This window comes from Procambarus clarkii, chromosome 39 (assembly GCF_040958095.1).
Source record: "Procambarus clarkii isolate CNS0578487 chromosome 39, FALCON_Pclarkii_2.0, whole genome shotgun sequence".
NCBI lineage: Eukaryota > Metazoa > Arthropoda > Malacostraca > Decapoda > Cambaridae > Procambarus > Procambarus clarkii.
The window spans coordinates 39,207,637-39,230,689 of record NC_091188.1 but is presented as its reverse complement, the minus strand read 5'-3'; the positions used below and the strand labels follow the sequence as shown (position 1 = coordinate 39,230,689).

Here is a 23,053-nt window from a genome sequence, read left to right as displayed (position 1 = left end):
TCTAGCGTTTGCGCATAAATGCCTCTAAGCCTCTCCTCATAATTCCTGTTTTGCATTTCTGGAAGCCATTTTGTTGCATACCTTTGCACCTTTTCCAGTTTATTGATGTGCTTCTTGAGATATGGGCACCATACAACTGCTGCATATTCCAGTCAACCTTGTGGTGATTCCAGAGACTGCTGTTTGTATCCCTGTCTATGACCATGCCTATATTATTAACATTAACATTCAATGTAATGTTGCTATATTTGTGTATAGATTACTAATCATTCAAAATAATGGGTTGAGGATTTTAATGTCCCTTTCTGATCAACCCCTCAGTTGCTGTCCAAGCCAGCAGCTAGAGGGTGTTCCGATGGCAAGGTCTTATCACCTCCGCTCTTGAAATAGGCTCGTGCCTGACGCGGGATTAACCTTATACCCAGGCCTATCATACTTCAATTAGATCTAGGGTATGATCCTAAAACCCCCATGATGTAAAATTTCAAGCACCAGTAATTTACTGAATGAGGGACACAAACTCAAGTACTGTAAAGTATAAATTTATAATATTACAACTTAAGAATTATTATATACAAAAATCTCCACTGGGCAACTACTTAAATCTACAATATAATATAATTCACTGTATGGCTTGTTACAGTATCTTGTCTACTCAGATATTATCAAATAAGTACAGAACAAAAAGACTACAACAACTTAACTAATAAAAGATCCTTCCTGTTCCATTTCCTCACCGCCACTGTGGCGATCTCCACTTACCCGCCTCTAAGACACCCTTTCACAGAGTTACCAACCACCTGATAGAACTTTTAACTAACCCACAACATACAGAAGTAACCACTCCCAAACATATGCGATCATAAAATTTCACTATTATACACATTCTAGAATAATGATAACCCTAATATATAATTAACTAATAAATATAATAGCATTCTCAGAAATACACAAACTGGCAACACACAACCTCCCGACCGACACACTGCTCTCTTCACATGAATGATATGTCTCTTAGACCCATTCACTCAACAGGCAAGCTCATGATCACACTCATGCAATGTAATACAATATACAATATGCGTTAAAAGGCATAGCATCCCAAAAGTTGAAAAAATTACAAAATATTTTTATTAAGTCTTTATTTTGATTCACAGAGGATCAGTATCTTCAGAGGATGTGGGAAGTGTGCGATCAGGTGATGCTAGTGACAGTCATCAGGATGACTCATTGTCCACTGTGACGGCTGGTAGTGGAACTGCTGAACTTAGTCGTGCTGGTTCACGGCGCCCGGTATACCTCCTCGAGGATTCAGATTCCATACCTACAAGAGATGTGGGACCTGAACCTCTAGAAGATAACCAGGTAGGAGATTTGTATTTTAATATCTCTGTTTCTAATGATGCTATGGTGAAATGAAGATATTAAGGTTGTGAGCATTATAAATTGTATTCTCTTTTTTATGTATATCTGTGATGCTTTCTTGTACCAAGAAAGGATTTGGCATCTCAATTTCAGTAATATTGGTTGTCAACTAAACAGTTTAAACTTTTGTACTTTTTGTCTTGTGTATCGTCCTTTGCAATTCAGGAGGTATTGCAGCTGTCACCTACACCTTCCATGAATAATCTTTAATCTCACTTGACACTTGTATTTACTTGTGTATTTTTCCAGAGTCGAGGCCGAGCATCAATTCGCAGTACATCCTCTGCATCACTAAGCCAGCAGGTGATAAACAGGTATAGAAATTTGTTGCATTTTATGTCAACTATTAAGTCTTTCGTGACTAGCTCTAATACAGCTCTGGTCTTTGCTGTTTGTAATGAATATTTAATATGTGTACCATGTTTTCTCACTTGTCATATCTGCGCATACTGTCTTTTCAGCCTTTTCTTCACTATACATTAAGATTTACACAAACATTTTCCTTTACTGCTATATTAGTATCCATTCATTCAACATGAATTCATCAGAACACACAGAAATCACAACTGCGTGATGCATCAAATGATTAGCTCAGTCGGTAAGCTCAGTCGATTAACCCTTAACATGCTCGGGGTCTAATATCCTGCCATCCGCACAGGCGCATGTCATTTTGAAAAAAAAAAAAAATTTTTTTTTTTGCTAATCTGTTAAGTTCTGTTCACTGATCACGGGAAAAATAAAAAAAAAATTCTATTGTACTTACTTTTGTTGCAATAGAGCCGAGAAGCTCGGTGATGACGTCACAATCTGCATGTTCGCTCATGCAGTACACGCCCGGGAGGTGTTGCGCGCGGTCCTCAAACAGCCAGAGTTGCCACAAATATATTTTCGCGCTATTTATTTACAATGTCTAAGCGCATTTTATCTAATTTTTTTTTCACTAATTGTGTTTCAAATACTGTTTGAACATATTTTGTATCAATAATTGTTGCATATTTGAGTATACACAGGCGCACACAAATGTTTTCAATTACGGCAATATAATATGTCATTACAGTCAATTATATTGTATGTTCTGCTTATATTTGTATATATTTACACACACGCACACGCTATCTGCTTATATGTTTACATATTTACACACTCGCACACGCTATACACACTTTGAAGCACACTTAGAAGATTTCTAGACTGTGGTAATCATTGAAGCAGTCGACAGCACATAATGGGATACCACACGTTTCACACCATGTTTGCACAAGCTTCCGTTTCTTGTCTCTACGTGTCGTTGTTTTACACACCAAGCAATCACGTTGGGCTATTGCACGCTTCACACCAGGTGGCAAATACTTAAGTTTGTGTGCTAGGAAGCCTTCAGTGTGAGCGAGGCGTGGAGTACCAGCATGCTGCAACAGTGGGTTTATGATGGGCCGCTGAATACCTGGGACATCTTTTGCAAACTTTCCTAATAACTGTATTGCAGCATCAAATACAAAGTCACGGAAAGTGGGCTTACGTCCAGTTCTCACAAGGTACATGTTGAAACAGTTCAGCATGCTCATGTCCACAAGATGGAAGAACACTTTTTTCGTCCACCTACATGTCTTCCGCACACACTCTGCAGTGCCAATCATCATGTCTGATTTATCAATCAACCGCATGTTGATATTATAGTCTAAAACACAGTCTGGCTTATATAGTGGTGCGTTTGTTTTATGGCTCACTTTCCCACTGTTCACCATTGTTCCATCATGAATTGTTGTCAACAAGTTCACCTCTCTTTTGTCTTTCCACCGAACTGACAGAATGTTATCACTTTTCCTTCTCTGACACTCACCAACTGCAATGTCGTTGTCAAACACAGGCATTTCCCTTCGTTGTGGCTTTACTGTACCAACCAATCCGGTTCTATTTTCTAGCAAGAACCGAGCTAGCAAGGGACTTGTATAGTAATTATCTGTGTATAAAATGTGTCCCTTGTTCATCCACGGAGCCATGATGGTCTTCACTACACTCCCCGAGAATCCATGTTCGTCGTTACCGGGAATGTCTACATCACTAGCCGAGTACAGAATCATGTGTAACACGTATCCTGTCTCACAATCACAAAGAACAAAAAATTTCAGGCCAAATCGGTTTCGTTTTGAGGGAATGTACTGTTTGAATGGAACACGTCCCTTGAAAAGTATGAGAGATTCATCAACCACCAGCTTCTGTGCTGGTATGTAAAAATCTCTGAATTTTCCAATAACATCGTTCATGTAGTGCCTCACTCGCCACAGTCTATCATCAGGTGTTCGGTCCTGAACACTTCCAAAATGTAGACACCTGAGGAGTATCTGAAACCTGTCTCGTGACATATATTTCCCGAATAAAGGTGTTGGTATTGTCTTGTCCTTGCTCCAATAGTCATTTATTGCATGTTTGTGACAGTGCTTCATCAACAAACAGAGTGCCAAAAACACATACATTTCCGCCACTGTGGTATTTTTCCAACGCTGCAGTCGTGAAAATTCTGTGATTTCCCTCTCAATCAGGTAAGCAGCATGCAGGTTCGTTTGGTGTACAATGTATTCCATGAGTGGTTCATCATAGAATGCTGTAAAATATTCCATCTCAGCCATGTCCTCACCTTGATTAGGGAAAAGGTTTGTAATCCCTACATCTTTATCGTCAAAGTGAGGAATATTAGGAATAAAGTCGTCACCATCACTCCACTCAAGTACACCAGGCGTCCTGCGAGATGCAGAGGAAAGACGGCGAGGAAGCGATGCATACCGGCGACCAGGAGCTGAATACCGTCTGCGAGAAGCACGGCGGCTACGTGCACGTGAGGTGGGTGCACGTGAACACGAGGGTCTTGGTCCCTCATGTGGTGCCATGCGGTGGCGCTTGGCTGGGCGAGATGCTGCTGACGCGACAATTTCTCGCCCAGTTACACCACTGGTACCAGCCACAGGCTCAATAAAACTTTGATCTGAGTCACTAAACCCAGAAAAGGAGTCACCTCCCTCTGACTCGTCACCCTCAAACAGAAAATATCCACAGGAACTGTGAGGTCGTGGTAAAATTGGGGTAGAAAATGGGCGAGGAGGCATGGGAGAGCGTATAGGCCTCGCCATGGCATGGCGGTCATTCTCACTTTCACTGCTGCTGCTACTATCTCCCGACAACTGTGTATAATCCTCATCGTTGTCTGAATCGTCAAACACACTTTCTTCACCTTCAGAGAATAATTCGTGGGCTATTTGCTCTGGGGTGAGGGACTGAGTGGTGCGTGCCCGTGAGGCGTTTGACCGTGCGCTCGCCATGGTGACTCTCGCTAAACTGAGGCCTCCCATGCCATCGAATCGTGAGCTGGATTTTTTTTCAAAATGGCCGCTGTTTACTAGAGCCCCTGGGCAGCGTATGGGACCCCCAGCTACACCGCGGGCCATTCAAATCGTGCGCGGTACCCATACACTTCATATGAAGTGAAGCGCAGTTGACTGGTAAAACGATTTACACTTCATATGAAGTGATGCGCACTTTAAGGGTTAAGGGTTAAGGCAGCGTCTGGGATGCTCTCGGACGCAGGTTCGAATCCTCGTCACGGCCCTTGTGGATTTGTTCATGAATTCATCGGTAAACAGAATCATCAATCGTTTGGGCTTTGGATTGTTCGCGCACTAATTTTCTGGCTTGAGCCACTTGTGGCTCCCTGAAGCTACCATTTCTGATATCAGTGCCATCTTCTAAGTGCCATCAGTTGTGGAGCTCTCTGGCCTACTGGGGACCCAATGCCAGAATCTGCTTCCCTGACAGAGGCACAGGGAGCTGACACATAAGTTATTCATTTATGCCACCATCAAGAAAGGCACCCAGAAAGTCAGTGAGTCAAAACAAATGACAGTTGGCTGCCTCTGAGACCTGCAGGCTTGAAAATGGATATACAACTCCCTAAGCTATATAAACATACAATCGAAAATGTTACAAAACTAGCACCCACTCGTTAGCTCCACCCCCTTGTTTGAGGGAAGGAGGTGGAGGGGGCAGGTCACAGTTCACAGGTCGCTGTCAGTTCTCCTCGGATGTAATTACCTAAATGTGTGTGTGCCGGGTCTACCACCGTCGCTCTGGCCCATGTTTTTCTCGGGTGTTGTTTTGCCTTGGTGGCTGTTCCTTGCACATTTGTGCAAATGGGCCAGGAGTTTAATGGACTTGGAGCTGCATGTGTTCATGGTTTTCTTTCCTGGGTAATCCCTTGCACTGCCAGAGTTTTCTTCCCTGGAATGTTCAGGGTATGTTCCTTTAGAGGTTTACTTCTGGGGTCTTTGGCTGCTGTCTTTTCCCCAGTTGGAGCATCTTGGCTGGCGTAGTTCACTAAGTTACATGCAGGCTGCACTTCAGCATGCCAAGGTAGCTTTTCCCAGCCATCTAGCCAAGGTGGGTTTATTTACATAACGCTTTTTGATAGAATTGTCATCCACACTTATGTGGAAATAAACATTCTTCCTTATTAAGACTACTCAATAGCTCAGTCGATAGAGTTTTGGCCTCACAATCGTGGGGTCCACAGTTCGAGTCTTATAGAGCCCAGGTGTATGGAATTTTTTGATAGTACAGTAGAACCTCGAGTGACGACTGCCTCAAATGGCGACCATTTTGGGTAACGAACGTTAACGTGGTATTAACGTTATTCAAACGAGCGGTCGCCTAACGAGACGAATAGTTTGAATAACGTGAACACCACATGGTGGGGTCGGGTACTGCTTCTCGCACACTCGAACGCCTCCGATGATGCAAATAAATTATTTTTCTTTGATTAAAGATGCTATTGATGCTGGAATGTTGCAAAGCATTTACTTTTTGTAGAAAAATGAAATTAACTTTTTTAAAGAAAGGACAAATGTCAAAAAAGTTCGTATGGTGTTTGTCAGGTAGGCTGCTCCATGTTTCTTATAAAAAAAAAGAAAAACATTAAAATAAGAAAAATGAAGAATTTTGAAAAACAGAACAAATGTCAAAAAACCAGCGTTGAATGTAATGAAACGCCATTTTCTAGGTGAGCCCCAGAGGCTCCCTGGAGCTTATCGGGCTAATGTATGTTATGTTAGACCGGGACATTAGCTATGGAGTTCAGACCTACCAGGAACCAGCGCCAGAACCTGGCCCCTTCAGAGAGGTTTCAGGGAGCAATGGCCCTGGAAAACCCCATATGGTTGGGTTTTTTTTTTATTTGCCATCGACCGGGGTTAGGCATCCAGAAAGGTAGGCGTAACAAAACAAATCCCACATGGTAAGAAACTACAACAAAACCGAACAGAGAGGTAGAAAACTCCCTACAATCCCAAGGAAAACAATCAGACAATCAATTTACTGCCGCGCCAGTCGTCCGCGCAGCCCTTCCCTCCCCGGGAGGGGGATGGGGGGCCCCGGACCTCACCACGCCGGCTGCCTTCAGTTCAGAAACTAGGCTTCAACCAACGCGAAAAATCCCGCCGACCGGATGGGAGGGAGGGTAGCCAGGGAGCCTCCAGGGCTCACCCAGAAAATGGCGTTTCATTACATTCAACGCTGGTTTTCTGTGGGGAGCTCCTACAGCTCCCTGGAGCTACATACCCAAAGAGAAGGAAAAAGGGGACTTACCCGGGAGGCGGCGGCCACAAACTCCTCAACGCGAAGTCGAGACAACTGGCTGCAACCTGCGACCCAAAGCAACACAAGAACGCCGAGGAGCAGGGACGTTCACCAAGTAACGGGCGGCCAAGACCCTGCTCGACTTCCAAAATCCACCCGCCCGAATATGTGCCCAAGACATATTACCAAACACGGCAGCCAAAGCCGCAAACTTCCTAACGTCATGGGCGCGAGGATAGACTACAGGCTGGCTAGACTTAATAACCCTGCGGACAACCTGGGAGACCCGAGCCCTGGAACAGGGAACGAGGGAAACCGGATCAACCCAAAGTGCGTCCCCAGCCACCCCAGCTGAAGCGCGCAGGTAACGGCGAAGTGCTGCAACTGGACACAACACATGATGCACCCCCGGCCGAACCAACCAAGCATCAATGACCCACGGACCCCTCCGGAAAGCAATCGTCTCGTTCTTCGCCAGAAAAGATGGAGAAGGCTGCAAACGGACAAACCTACCCCCAGGACCAAAAGAACAGAAACCCCTGCACCGGAGGAGAGCATGAAGCTCCCCTACCCGGCCCCCAGAGGCCAATGCCAACAAAAACAAAGCCTTGGAAAACAATAAGGAACCGAAGGGGCCATCACAAACCGAGGAGAGGAAAGATAGGAGAGCACCCTGTCCAAGGACCAGGATGGCTCAGGAGGCGCATGAGCAGGCCGGAGGTGAAACTTACCACGGGAAAGCTTACGAAACAGGGCGGATGTGTCGTCCACCCCGAAAGCTAGCTTGAGCGGCTCCGCCAGCGCCGCACGATACGAGGCGACAGTATTAGGCATCAAATGACGGTCCTGAAAAAGCCAAGAAAGAAAGGACAAAACAACCCGATCCGAAAGAAAAGACAACCTACGAAGAGCCAGAAAATGGTGAAAAGAACGCCAGGAAACAACATACTGTCGCCAAGACGAAGCTCTCGGGTGGGACACCATCAAAGAAGCCACCTGATACCCAAAGAAATGGTGATACACCCGCGTCAAAAAGACCAGACGCGAAGAGCAGAGGAGAAAGTCGAACCAGCCCCGTACCGGATCGGACCGACCAGCTGAAAGAGGCGGAGCCGCGGGAAACGTCCCGGGTTCGGGCAACGAGCCAAAAGCACCGGAAACCAAGGCTGGGCCGGCCACCAAGGGGCCACGAGGACTACTCTCCCTGGGAATGTCTCCAACCGAACCAGAACTCGAAGCAACAGCTGGATCGGAGGAAAGAGGTACAGGTAACCCCACCTCGACCAGTTCTGCCGAAAGGCATCCACCGCGAACGCTTCGCAGTCGGGGAAGGGCGTCACATATATTGGGAGACGCCAAAACCACGCCAACACGAAGAGGTCCACATCTGGGAGACCGTACGTCTGGCAGATCCAACGAAACGAGTCGTAGTCGACCGTCCACTCGGTGGACAGGGGAAGGAAGCGAAACAGACTGTCCGCCAGAACGTTGGACACTCCCCAGATGTGAACCGCACGGAGAGCCAAACCCCGAGAATCCAGCAGACGAACCACTCGAAGGGACCAACCCCAAAGAGCCAAGGACCGAAGAGAACCCCTGCGCTTCAGGCAATGAACCACTGGAGAACAGTCCGAATGGAGGCGAATGGTCGATCCCCGAGCGACCCGAATCCTCCGAAGCCCGAACCAGACAGCCGCGAACTCCCAAACCGTGCTGTGAGCCCGATGAAAGGACGGACCCCACTGTCCCTGGCCTGCCTGGTGAGCACTGGTCACAAAGCCCCAGCCGAGAGACGACGCGTCCATGAACACATCGAGCGAGGGCTCGGGAAGGCGCCAAGGCACCGAACCCCGAAAAGCCTGAAGAGGAAGCCGGTGACGCAGCAACCGACATAAGACCCCCGGAGGACGAACCCAACGATCGCGAGAGAGGCGGAAAGGACGTCCCCGAAGGAACCAAAACAGACGCCAAAGCCAAACCCGACCCGGTGGGTAGACTAGCACGGCGAAGTTCAGACTCCCGCACAACCGCTCGAGCAACCGCCAAGTGACCCGGGACCCCATCAGAAACAGCTGACGGCGGTCCCGCAGCCGCCGCAACGCCTCTGGAGAGAGAGACAAGGAAGCGGTCCGAGAATCCCAAACAAGACCCAGCCAGGTCCAAACCTGGGACGGAACCAGATGGGACTTCCTCCAGTTCACTAGGAACCCGAACCTGGCGAGCTGGGAAAGAACCATATCCCTGGCGAGCAGACAAGCTGACCGACTGGGAGCCCACACCAGCCAGTCGTCGAGGTAGGCCAAAACCCGAATCCCTAGAAGACGCAGACGGGTCACCACATCCCAGGTCAGACGCGTGAAAACGCAAGGTGCCAGATTCAAGCCAAAAGGTAGGCATCGAAAACGGTAAGCGTGACGCCCCCACGGAACCTAACCAGTCCCTGATCCCCGGATGAATAGGAACATGCCAATACGCGTCCTTGAGGTCTAGGGACACCATCCAGGCACCCGGCTCCAACAGAAGCCGGACCTGAGACAGAGTAGTCATCCGAAAGGAGGGGCAAGGAATCCAGGGGTTCAGACGGGACAAGTCCAGAATGAACCTCAGATCCGCACAGTCCCGTTTCGCCACTGGAAACAGACGGGAAACCCACCTGAGGGACGTAGTCGTTTCGACCACGCCCAAGTGCACCCACTCCAAGACGCAGGAGAAGAAACCTGCCCTGTTAGCCCCGAACCCCCCAAAGGAGGACGAGTCGCCCAACGCCACCGCAGGCCAGATGACACGATCGAAAAGGCCCACAAATCGTGGGACCAAGCGTGGGCAAACAGAGCGAGCCTCCCCCCATCGCCCCGTCAACGTGGCAAACCGCGAAAGGGCTAACGCCCCTTACGAGAACTCAACAGTCGAACAGGGCGATCACTGCGCCAACTAGACGACGCTGGCCCCGAAGGGAACAACGGCTCAGAAACTGGCACCAATGGCCCACCTCGACCAGCGGAACCCGGAACCCTGGCACGACCCCTCTGAAACTGCCGAGAACGACCGCTCCGGAGAATCAACAAGTCCGCCATAGGACGACAACTAGACGAAGCCGCGTGCAGAAACTGAGACACCGCAGTCTCTGCAAACAGCATTGGACAAAACGGAGACGAAAACCTAAGAGCCAGGGCCCAAGCGGATTCCAAAGAGAGGACGAGCACAGCCTGACAGCACGCGAGGCGAGAAGCAAAAAACAGAGACACCGCTTCCTTCAGGATGGGCGCAAATAGCTTCAACAGTGCAGCCGACGCCCTAGCTGCTGAAGACAGTGCCCCGGACGAAGGCCCTTCACTCAATGCTTCCACATCCTCCTCAAGCCAAGCAGAAGAGAGCTCAAGAAGGGAAAAGAAACGCAAGACCGAAGCCAAATGCCCACGGGAGCGCAACTCCTCCGCAACCAATGAAGCCGAAAGCTGAGGAACCTGCACGTGAAGCTGGAAAAGGCTAACATCCTGAGAAAGCATGGGAGCGAATAAGCACGCATTAAGGTGCTCAAACTCGCCTCCCCAGGTAAACCTGCATAAAAGTAGCAGTTTCCCGCCAATCAAGCGTGCGGGTTCGACAGAACCCATGCCATGCCCCCAATGAAAAGAAAGGGCAGTCTGCTAGTCAGGAAGACTCCGGAACCTCCAAACGCACCCAAAAACGGGAAGAAGAACCGAACTCAAACGAGGACGGATCCATTGGGGAGGCATAACCCGGGTCTCGCAAGAGGTTTGCAGCAAGAGCTTCCCGAGCCACCTTCGTGGAGATACGGAAAGGAGCAAACCCCTGGAAAGACGGAGCCGAGGTACCCAAAGGCGCCCGGAACCGATCCCGGGGAGGAACCGAACCCAAATCATACTCATAACGGGAAGGGGGGTAAGAAAACCCCTCCCCTGCAACAATAAACCCCACGGGAAAGGCAAAAGCACCCAAGCGGGGTCACAGGGGGCCCAAGGCCCCCAGGTCGACTCCTCCCCAGCCCCAGGATCCCCTACGTCGGGACCCGGGGGCAGAGCCGTCCTCCAAACCCTCTACCCCTGAAGAAAAGGTAGAGTCCAAGGGAAAGGCAGACAAGAAGGGGGTCTGCTGGTGGGACCCAGAAGCCTCGGCAGGAGGAACCGGCTCAAATGCCTCCGTCCCCGACCCGGATGGGGCAGCCCCCGAAGCAGCCCGAGTCTCACTACCAACTAAACCCTGTGCCAAGGCCGAAACCCGCATACGTTTCGGAGCCGGACACAGGGGGGGAGGTGCAGGAAGAACCACAGGGGAAGGACCAGGGGGCGCGGCTGGAGCCAAAACCATAGCGACCAACGCCCCCCGGTCAGGGTCCCTAAAGCCAAAACGGGGCAGCCTCGGGGCATCCGGGTGGGAAACCAACCTAGCGCGTTGCAATAACCTAAACCTAACATGCAACACTCATGCTGCCTGTACCCTAATAGGAACATCCTCAGAGTAAAACTGGAGCACAAGCAGAGAACATGACTCGCAAGACTCCGGGTCAAAGGTGTCATTGACCCAACAGGCAGCATGACGGAGGCAAAACAGGTGACTGTCACCCTGAGACAAGGGCACACTGCAACCTTCAAACCCACACATGGCAGGCTGGAACTCGGGAGATGCATCCATGGGTCCCCGAGCCCCGACAGGGGTTTCCAGGGCCCGTAGGTTAGCAACTACGGGAAGCCCGGGCAAGGTGTTGCAAACCGGTTAAGAAACCCAAACAAAACAAGGGTAAATGATAATACTGAAAACCCCTGGGACGTGTACAAGCACGGGGGCCTAGCAGAGGGCCACCAAAACAATACCAGGGGAACTATGGGCCCACGAGGCAGAACCTCCACCAGGCAAACAAAAACAAAACAAAAGAAAAACCCTGCAAAAGTACATCGTTCCCAGAGCAACAGGAACCAGTCGCCGCTTAGGTGGCAGGCCGCGCAACACCTTGACGCCCTAACCAGCACAATACCATTCCCTACCCAATGCCAAACAAGGGCCCCCAAGCCCCAGCTGGCCCCAAGGGCGAGGCAAATGCCGAGCAGCAAGAACCTCTCCGGGAGCGGTTCCCGAACTCCCCAGAGAAGATAACCCTGACACGCAAGGGCAGTACTCACAGGGCGCCTAGGGAAGGAAACCCCTAGGCGCATGCAGCCCCAGCACTGGTGAAGTACTCCTGGCCACCGCACACCACACAAAAACAGCAGAGAACGCCACACGAGGCAAACACCGCCAAGGAATTTGAGGCCAGAGAAGCATCTATCCCAGTTTACACTAGATTGCGAACTGAAGGCAGCCGGCATGGTGAGGTCCGTGCCCCCCCCCCTCCCCTTCCCGGGGAGGGGCGGGCTGCGCGGACGACCGGCTATATACATTCACCATCAACACGCTCAGAACACGGCGAGTGTGAACAGCCACACCCAGCCAGCCCTCCCTCACTCCAACATCTTACTCGCCAACATTGCTCCTCCCACCATACTGTTATTGTATTTATTACACGACTTACACATGTTATATATACCTATCTACATGTTTTATTTACCAGAACTATGCAAGTAAGTTGGTAATGTGTCCAAACAGTACAGTGGCCACCATACACTGCATGACAAATCACACAGCAGACAGCAGACGACGCCACGATTATGACGTCACCTCCCTCACCAAAATAGCTTCTCACAACATACTCCTGGTGCTGTTATTACACTATTCACACACACTGTATATACCCATGTACATGTGTGTTCCCCATAGTGAACCACAAAGCTAGTACGGTGAGCAAAACAAGAGTTACTGCCACAGTGAGGCTACCTCAATTCTCTCCCTTCCTCCCTCACCAAAATTCCTCCTTCCTACGCACAACGCTCATTATAACCACAATCCTGGTCACTAATACCTGTAAATGAATAATTGACCACACGTTTATTTTGAAAAGGAACCTAAAAAGTCGTTTGAAGATTCCTAGATGGACGAAATAATGCTGTGGTGCTGTGGCTAGCGCTGTGAACATCGTGAACAGCATTGAATCACTGATATTTGAACATTGTACCCAGTCATTATCACACTCGGGCTCTTCTATAATACTATTATGGCTAAATAAAACAGATTATATATATATTTTAACAATATTAGGCGATGCTGTGGTCACACGCTGAACAGCAGTGCTGGGCGCTCATGCTGCGAGCGCCAGCCTTGGTTGCTCACTCACTACTGAGGCTCTGACACCCGGCAATGTGGACCATGATTTTTTTTTAAGATGGTGTCTGTTTACAAGAGCCCTGAGGAAGCTGATGTGAACCCCATGTAGCCGCGGGAGTTTTGAATGGAACGTGAAAAATAAAAACACCCGAAGGTGTGTTGCGCACCCGAAACCTGGGCCTGCAGGCGCGTTGCGCAGTTAAAGGATTAAGAAACATGGAGCAGCCTACCTGCCGAACACCGAACAAACCTTTTGCCCTAAGACAAATGAAAAATACAGTGGCACCTCGATTAACGAGCGGCTCTATCTACGAGCATCTCGAGTAACGAGCAAGCCACTTGCAGCAAATTTGTCTCTATTGACAAGCTTCACCTCTATTAACCCTTGTATGGCGCCTGGCTATTTAGCATGTGTCACTCACAGGCGCATACCAAAAAAAAAAAATATATATTTTTTCTTCTAAACCTGTTAATTTGTGTTCACTGATCATGGGAAAAATAATAAAAAAATCGTAAGTGGCATATATTGCCTGCTATATATGTGGGGAAGTCTGGCAAAAAACAGGTGCTGACTCAGCGTGCGTCCCAGACGGACTGTTGCTCGCCAGCTGTCAGGCTGGAGTTGCCACAAAGAGATAATTATCTAATTATTTCAATGTCTGATTGATTTTTCGTAGTTTTTTTGCTGTAATATTATTCAATAGTGTATAGTGTGATATATTTATATAATAAAATGAGTGAATCATCGCTGTACTCAAAAATATGGTGTGCATATTGTTGATTCAATTATGTTCATCAAACAGTGAACAAATACTTTGTCGGTTATTACACTATATACACAGGTTATATATAAGTATCTGCATGTTTTGTTCACCATAATGAACCACTAAGTTGCTATTATGAGTCAAAAAGTAACGAGGAGTGACCGCCACACACCAGCCAGCCACTCACTCCCTCAACACCTCACTCGCCCACATTTTCCTCCCACCATATTTTTTTGCTTTTATTCACTATATACAGACGTTATATATAAGTATCTACATTCGTGTTCACCATATCAAACCACTAAGTTGGCATGTTGAGTGGCAGTGGCAGTGGCAGCCCGCCACTGGCTGCTACTTCCTCCCTCCCTCAAGTCACCTGACTCACCCACATTCTCCTCCCACAATACTATTTTTGCTTTTATTCACTATATACAGACGCTATATATAAGTATCTACATTCGTGTTCACCATAACGAACCACTAAGTTGGTATGCTGAGTGGCAGTGGCAATGGCAGCCAGTGGCAGCCCGCCACTGGCTGCCACTCCCTCCCTCCCTCACCTCACCTGACTTGCCACCATTCTCCTCCCACCATACTGTTTTTGCTTTTATATACAGACATTATATATAAGTATTTACATGTTTTGTTCACTATAACTGTACATCTAAGCTTCTATGGTGAGTAAAGGCACAAAGACGTAGCTACTCACAGTCAGCTGGTGGCGGCCGCCCTCAAGACCAGATGCACTAATATTTCTCCTCCAACAATACTGTTTGTGGTGTTATTACGCTATATACACACATTATATATAAGTATCTACCTGTTTTATTCACCATACTTGTACAAGTAAACTGGTTTGGTGCCCAAAGACCATAGTGGTCACCAGTAAACAACATGATAAGTCGTGCAGACGACGCCACCTTCCTCACCAAAATGGCGGCTCCCAACCTACTCCTATTGCTGTTTATACCCTCTATACACACGCTATATATAAGTATCTACATTTGTGTTCACCATAGCGAACCACTAAGTTGGTATGGTGAGTGCAGGCAATAAAAGGTGGCCACACACAGTCAGAAGACAACGCCACCACCCTTCCTCCCACAGTATTACTCCTCCCTCCATGGAGCACAGCGCTAAATATCACCCCAATCCTGATATTATCAGAACCCTGGTCAGTTTTATCACAGTCAGGGGTCTTCTGTAATAATATCATCGCTACATAATAGCATGAACAAGTATATTATGGCATTTTTAGGCAATGCTGTGGTCACAAGCTGAACAGCAGTGCTGTGAGCTCATGCTGCGTGTGGCAGGCTTGGTAGCTCACTCAATACTGAGGCCCCTAACACCCGGGAATTTGGCCCACAATTTAAAAAAAAAATGGCGTCTGTTTACAAGAGCCCTGATAAAGGTGTGGTGAACCCCCGTGTATCCGCGGGCCGTTTAAATCTTGTGTAGTACTCCAAAGCATCATATGATGCGATGCGCAATTTAAGGGTTAATGAGCAAAACCACATGGTGCTTCCTAGCGTCTCGCGGGTTCTCACAAATTCTCGGACGCCTCCGACGTCAGTGTTGTTGTTGTATCGCACACGACAAGCATCCCTCTGCATTTATTTGTGCTTTTCTTTGGGTTTTTGTGGTTTTGTGACTACAATTTGTAACGTGCGATGTCGCCAAAGAAGCTGCTTGCTAAAGATAGTGTTGTCAAGAGGAAAAAAGAGACAATTACTCTGGATTCGAAGAAGGAAATTATAGCAAAGCATGAGCGTGGTTTCTGTGTGACTGATCTCACAAGGGAGTATGGCAGGTCCTCATCAACAATTTGCACCATTAGTAAGGGGGGAGAAAAGGTAAGGGAGGATGGTGCCTCTTCCAGTGAGATCAGGGAAGTGTTGGGATTGTTTGAAAAGGTGACTACATTTACTCATGGAATTTACTCAGTTTCTATGATCGAGCCACAGAGATATTACAGGAAAGAGATGGTTGGGTTGACTGCATCTATCTGGACCTAAAAAAGGCTTTTGACAGAGTTCCACATAAGAGGTTGTTCTGGAAACTGGAAAATATTGGAGGGGTGACAGGTAAGCTTCTATCATGGATGAAAAATTTTCTGACTGATAGAAAAATGAGGGCAGTAATCAGAGGCAATGTATCGGAATGGAGAAATGTCACAAGTGGAGTACCACAGGGTTCAGTTCTTGCACCAGTGATGTTTATTGTGTACATAAATGATCTACCAGTTGGTATACAGAATTATATGAACATGTTTGCTGATGATGCTAAGATAATAGGAAGGATAAGAAATTTAGATGATTGTCATGCCCTTCAAGAAGACCTGGACAAAATAAGTAGATGGAGCACCACTTGGCAAATGGAATTTAATGTTAATAAATGTCATGTTATGGAATGTGGAATAGGAGAACATAGACCCCACACAACCTATATATTATGTGAGAAATCTTTAAAGAATTCTGATAAAGAAAGAGATCTAGGGGTGGTTCTAGATAGAAAACTATCACCTGAGGACCACATAAAGAATATTGTGCAAGGAGCCTATGCTATGCTTTCTAACTTCAGAATTGCATTTAAATACATGGATGGCGATATACTAAAAAAATTGTTCATGACTTTTGTTAGGCCAAAGCTAGAATATGCAGCTGTTGTGTGGTGCCCATATCTTAAGAAGCACATCAACAAACTGGAAAAGGTGCAAAGACATGCTACTAAGTGGCTCCCAGAACTGAAGGGTAAGAGCTACGAGGAGAGGTTAGAAGCATTAAACATGCCAAAACTAGAAGACAGAAGAAAAAGAGGTGATATGATCACTACATACAAAATAGTAACAGGAATTGATAAAATCGACAGGGAAGATTTCCTGAGACCTGGCACTTCAAGAACAAGAGGTCATAGATTTAAACTAGCTAAACACATATGCCGAAGAAATATAAGAAAATTCACCTTCGCAAATAGAGTGGTAGACGGTTGGAACAAGTTAAGTGAGAAGGTGGTGGAGGCCAAGACCGTCAGTAGTTTCAAAGCGTTATATGACAAAGAGTGCTGGGAAGACGGGACACCACGAGCGTAGCTCTCATCCTGTAACTACACTTAGGTAATTACACTTAGGTAATTACATTCTTGGAAAAGCATCCCCCTGATAAAGCAGTAACAACCCGGTGTGTGAACATGTTTAATGACAATTTGCTGTCTCGTTTTAGGAACATCCTAAAAGAAAGACAAAAGCAATTGTCAATAGATACGTTCTTTGCAAAAATAGAGAAAAGAGGAGCCAGTGATAGTGAACCACAACCCAGTCCCAGTGGGGTGAAATTCCCAAGAAGAGAGAGACCGCCTGACTCAGAGGTGGATTCTCCTTCCACACCATAACCCCTCTCCTCCTTCCCACCTCCCCATCGTCTCCCTCAAGCCAGCAACGACTTCATAAGGTAAAGTAAATATGAAAACAATACAACAAAACATTTATAATTACATGTGCAGTATTATATTTACATTATAAAATGTCATACAAGTATGGATGTTTTTGGGAGTGGAATGGATTAAATTTATTTCCTTTATTTTAAATGGGGAAATTTGTTTCTATAGACAAGTTTTCCACATAGCGAGCTTGGTGCCAGAACGGATTAAACTCGTTAATAGAGGTGCCACTCTATTGAATAAATTTGAAGAAAGAAAAATGTCTGAAAGGTTTGTTCAGAGTATGTAAGGTAGGCTGCTTCATTATTTAAAACATCGAATATCATATTGATGTTTTTGGTGGGGTAGAACGGATTAATTTGATTTCCATTATTGTCAATGGGGACATGCGTTTTGTATGACGTCCGTTTCACATGACGATCACGGCGCCGGAACGGATTAAATTCGTTATTCGAGGTTCCACTGTACTTTACTGGTATAGTGTCCCAGTGTCTGGGTACTGGCTGGAAACTGGGACTTCATGCTGACAATTTCAGGAATCAGTGTCCCCATTGCCAGTTCAGTTGTGCAACGGTGGCACAACTCCTGAACTGTATTCAAACACCACTCTTTTTCTGGGGGAAGCCCCGTCGGCTTCCCGTAGCTTATCCAGGCTGATATGCTAATGTCAGACTTTGGCTTCAGTCATGTGTATGGAGTTCTATGGCCCTACCGGGGACCACAAGCCAGAACCTGGCCCCCTCAGAGAAGCAAGGGAAGCAATGGCCTATAGAAACCCCCATGTGGTTGGAATCATTCTATGTCTGCCATCGACCGGGTCAGGCACCCAGAAAGGTAAGCGTCCCAAAACAAACACCTATTCTGGTGAAAATTGCTACCACAAGCCAAACAGGTGGATAGAACTCCCCTGAAAGAAACGAGCAAACGATCATGACGTCACACGTTGCCGCGCCGCTGTCTGCGCAGCTCCCCCCTCCCCTGGAGGGGGGAAGGGGGAGCCCCAGACCTACCGTGCCGGCTATCCACCATCAGTTCTTCAGCTGATGCTAAAGAACACCAGTTGATGCACCGGTTGTGTGCTCTGGCTCCAGTGGTTGTTTCAGCACTGTACCTAGAGTGTGGTGTCTGTCTTCTAGGTGGTGCGTGAGCCGGGAGGGAGTCTCCAGTACTCGGACTGCATGCGAGCCAGGAGTGAGTCTCAAGTACTCGGGTTGCATGCGCCTAGGGTTACCTTCCCTAGGTGCCCTGTAAGTACTGCCCTTGGGGCTTGGGGTTACCTTCCACAAGGTCCTTGGGTCCTGCTTCTGCTAGGCTGTTTACTGTTTGGTTTTCGGCCACCTTTTGTGTGGAAGGGGGTTCTGTTTCCCTTGTTACCCTTAGGGTAAGGGGCAGTTTGCAGTGGTAGGGGTGCAGGGTACTGCGCAGCTTGTTTTCACCAATCATAGTGGCCGGCTCTGTTCCGCCTGGGTACGCTGTCCTCTTGCGGGGTTTTCTTTTTCTTTTTGTTTGTCTACCTGGTGGGGGGGGGGGGGTCTGCCTTTGGTTCTTTCTCCCTTTGTACTGAGTTCTTTTTCTTCTTCCGGTGGTTCCCCCAGCTAGGTCCCCGTGAATGTACACATCCTGGGGGTTCAGTTCTTAGAAGGTTGTTTGGTAGACTTGGGTACCGGTTAGTAGTACCCTGCCTGGGATTACCTGTGTGCGAGTCCTCATATAGTAAACGCTCAGGACCCTGGGAAACCCCTAGGGGGAGCGTGGGCCCGATGGATGTGGCCCCGGAGTTCCCCCTCGCTTTGTGCGAGTTCGAGGGTTGCTCTGTTCCCTTGTCTCAGGGTGACTCCCACTGTTTTGCCTCCGTCTGCTGCCTGTGGGGTCGGTGACACCATCGGCCCAGAGTCCTGCGAGTTTTGTTGCTTGTTTGTGACTCGGTTACTCAGTCTTATGCTGATTATGTGGGTGCAGGCAGCAGGGCATTGCACGTTGAGTTTCAGTGGCAATGCGCTAGGTTGTTTGCTCCCCGGAAGCCCCGAGGCTGCCCCATTTTGGTTGCTGGTCTTGTCGGGTCCCCCCCACCTTCCTCCCTGCATCAGGGTCCTTACCGTCTGTGGGTCAGGGTCGGGGCAGGGCTTCCATGGTTTTGAGACTCGGTCTCGGGGAATTCCCCTTCCAGGGTAGCGAGGGGGGCATTCGAGCCTGTTCCTCCAGCCATGTTGTATGAGTCGGCCAGTGGGATCCCTTCCTTTGTGCTCTTCATGGCTGCCCCGGTTTTTTCTTGTGAGGCTGGGGCTTTGGAGAAACGGCTCGGCCCCGGGGCCTGCTGTGTGGGTTCCCGGGGCTGGGGTGGGGCTGACTTGGGGGGCCTCAGGCCCCGATGGACCCCACCGGGGTTTTTTTTATTCTCTGGGCGTGGCTTGCGGTTACGCAGTGTGGGGTTTTTCCTTCCCCACTCTCCACACGAGTTATTGGGCGTTGGCCCCTCCCTGGACTCGGTTCCTTGTCCCTTATGCCCGTTGGTTCCGTCCTGTCGGTGGGTGCTCTTCTCCGTTTTTCAGCCTGTTTTTCTTGGGATGGGACATCTCCGTCATGTTCCCCTCTTCTTGGGGTTCAGCATGACTTTTGGTTTCGGGTGCGACTGGGTCTTTCTGTGCCTTCGTCATTTATGCTTGCTTCTGTGTGTTTTCGAAGGTTCAGGATGGTTTTTGCTCCTTCCCGTATTGTTGGAACGTCTGTCGTCATTTGGTGCGGCTTCCCTCCGGTCCTTTCTGGGGCTTGTTGGTCCTCTTCTGTGCTTCTTCTTGGTTTTCGGCCCTGTCTCGTTCTTTTGTTCATGTATCATCTCTCTGTGCTGTGTCTCGGCACTGCTCGTTTTCCTTCCATACCCCTGGTCCGGGATGCCAGGTTGGGCTGCTTGTGGCCCGATTGGGCTCTTTGTAGCCCAGTTGGGTTCCAATTCCGTTCATTGTTTTCATTAAATGAGCCAGCTATGTGTGTCGTTGCTTACTCCTTTTTTGGCTTCTTTTCCTGTGTGTTGGGCTGTTTCTTCTCTTAAGCAAATCACTCGGGATACAAACTGTTGGGCTACTTTTCTTGTGTCCTGTACATGCACCGTGGGAGTTTGTTTTGGTTCGGACGGTGTGCACAAGTGCTGGTGTTCTCTGTCCATTTTCTCTCGAGTGATTTGCCTTTCACTCTTCTCATTCTCCAGTCCGTGCCCTGTTGCTCCTGGGGGTGTTCTGGACTGCCGCTATGGGGAGGACGCCGGGTTTTCCTGCGTTTAGGGTATGGGCACCTCCTTCGCCTCTGCCCTCCTCTTCTCCTGCATGAGCGGCTCTGGTGTGCTTCTGCAGGTGGTGCTCTCGATTTTCTCAGTTACATGTGCACGATACCCTAGCCGCCTCCAGAGGCACCAATCTAGTAGAATTGTCTTGACCCTTCTGTGCCTGTGTTCAGCAGGTGAGTTTATGCGGTCTGGCGTCTCCTTTGTCCTGGCGCTGGTTCCTTTTTTGAGGGTATGAATGGGAATACATACTTACTTGAGAACATAGGACCTACAAACAGAGGTGCCAGCAGCAGGCCTATTGGCCAGTACGTGGCAGCTCTTGTTTCTAACTAGCCGATTCGAACGTCAGAACACAGGTGACTGCAGGAGGCCTCTTGGCCTTACGAGGCGGCTCCTGACCATGCCCTTCCAGTCCCTCTCCTAAACATGTCCACCCATGCTTGAATTTCCGGGCCCCACCTCCACCATGTTCCAAGGTGCAAAGGTGGAGGTACCTGATGTGTGGTCCATAATCCTGTGTTGGGGGTGTTCTGTGGTGATGTTTTTGCTGCGGTTTTCATACTGCGGTTGCGTGTTGGGATATGGTTGTGGTGTTTTGTTCGGCCCTTCCGTGCTTTTTCCTGGGGCCTATCTTGTTTGGGTTCTTCTATCTTTTCTTCGGCTCATTTGGGCATTTAGTTCCACATGTTTCCATTGTTACGTGTGACCCATGTGTTCCTTGCCTTTTACTTCTCTACCCTGTTGCTTCCTCTGAGGATTTTGCTTGCAGTGGTCATGTCCCCTTTGGATCTTCAGTCTCCCAATGACGTGTTGGGACATGTTCAGTGGCTTTTGGTGTTGGTCCTGTCCCTTCGTTCCCGTTTGCTGCCTACCTTCTTCGTTCCTTTGCTTCCTTTTTACCTACAAGTTGTGTATTTTGTTTGTGCCTTTTGGCCATCCTGTTGCCAGGTTTGGGTTCCTGTTTTCCTGGCTTGCCTTCCCTGTTGGCATTTTCAGGGTCTCGCAGTGTTCCTTCTCTGGAGCCTCGCGTCGGGCCTATAGTTTCCGATCTCCTGGCGGGCTTGCTCATGTTGGGGTGTTTTTTCTGTTCGGCAGACGTTCCATCTCCTTCCTTGCCGGCTTGGGTTTCCGGCTCTGCTTCCTCGGTGGTCGCACCCGAGATCTTCCCGCGACTCCGCCTCTTCCTAGGCTCGGATGTACCTTGACGGGACCGGTTAGGTTCTGCCTCGCGTCTCTCACTTTCGGTTGGTGGTCAAGTGGCCTTGTTGTTGGTGTCCCACCTGCGTGCTTCTTCTTGGCGGCAATATGGGGTATTTTGGCGATCCTTCCTTTTCCTTCTGTCCCTTCTTAGGTGGCTGCGTTGTTGGCGTCGGCTTGGCTTTTCTGGTGGGGGTTTCGGGGCCGTCATCTTGCCACACACTGTCGCCTCATTTCGTGCGGTGCTGGCAGAGCCGCTTCAGCTTGCTTTCAGTCTTGGTGTTACATCTGCGCCATTCGTAAGCTGTTTCGTGCGTTGTTTCACCTCCGGCCTACTCATGCGCCCCTTGAGCTGTCCTAGTCTCTGGACAGTGTGCTCTTTCTTCTCCTTGATTGGTTGTGACTCCTTCGGTTTGGGTTTGTTTCTCGAAGGCTCTTTTCCTGTTGGCATTTGCCTCTTGGGGTTGAGTCGCTGAGCTTCTTGCTCTTCTCCGGTGCAGGGGTTTCTGCTCCTTCGGTCGTGGCGCTTGGTTAGTTCGGTTGCAGCCGTCTCCCTCTTTTTCTGGCACGGGATGTGGCTGCTGCTTTCCAGAGGGTTCCTTGGTTTGTTGGTGCTTGGTTGGTCGGGCCGAGGGTGCATCGTGTTTTGTGTTCGGTTGCGGCCCTCCACTGTTATTTGCGTGCCACGGCTTCTGTGTCCGGGATGCGCTTTGGGTTGATCCGGTTCCATTCTTCCCTGTTGGCAGGTGTAGGTCTCCTGTGTCGTCCGCCATGTTATTGCGGCTAGCCAGCCTGTGTTCCTTCCCTATGCCCGTGGCGTTTGTGGATTCGCTGCTCTTACTGCCGTCTTGGTGGCATGTCCTAGCTGACTTTTGAGCACGGGGCTTTTGGGGGTTGTACAGGGGCCTGGTGACTCGATGTCTCGTGTCGTTCCCGGGCCCATTCGGGCCTGTGTCGCCTTGGGTTGGCGGTTGCAGCCAGTTGTCTTGATTTTGAGTTGGGAGTGTGTGGCGACCACCTCCCGGGTACATCCCTCTTTTTTCCTCTGTGGGTAGTTAGCTCCGGGGAGCCGACGGGACTCCCCCCAGAAAAACCAGCGTTGAATGTAATTAACCAC

The 23,053-nt window shown here is 48.8% G+C and overlaps 1 protein-coding gene across 1 annotated transcript in view; it reads left to right on the top strand.

Annotated features, from left to right (window-relative positions):
- The window catches only part of LOC123760269 (girdin), a 167,659-nt gene that overhangs the window by 128,813 nt on the left and 15,793 nt on the right, over nucleotides 1–23,053 (top strand). Inside the window, exons 29-30 of the mRNA XM_069338200.1 lie at nucleotides 1,158–1,365; nucleotides 1,675–1,739. Of these exons, the coding sequence (XP_069194301.1) occupies nucleotides 1,158–1,365; nucleotides 1,675–1,739 (273 nt within the window). The remainder of the gene's footprint in view (nucleotides 1–1,157; nucleotides 1,366–1,674; nucleotides 1,740–23,053) is intronic.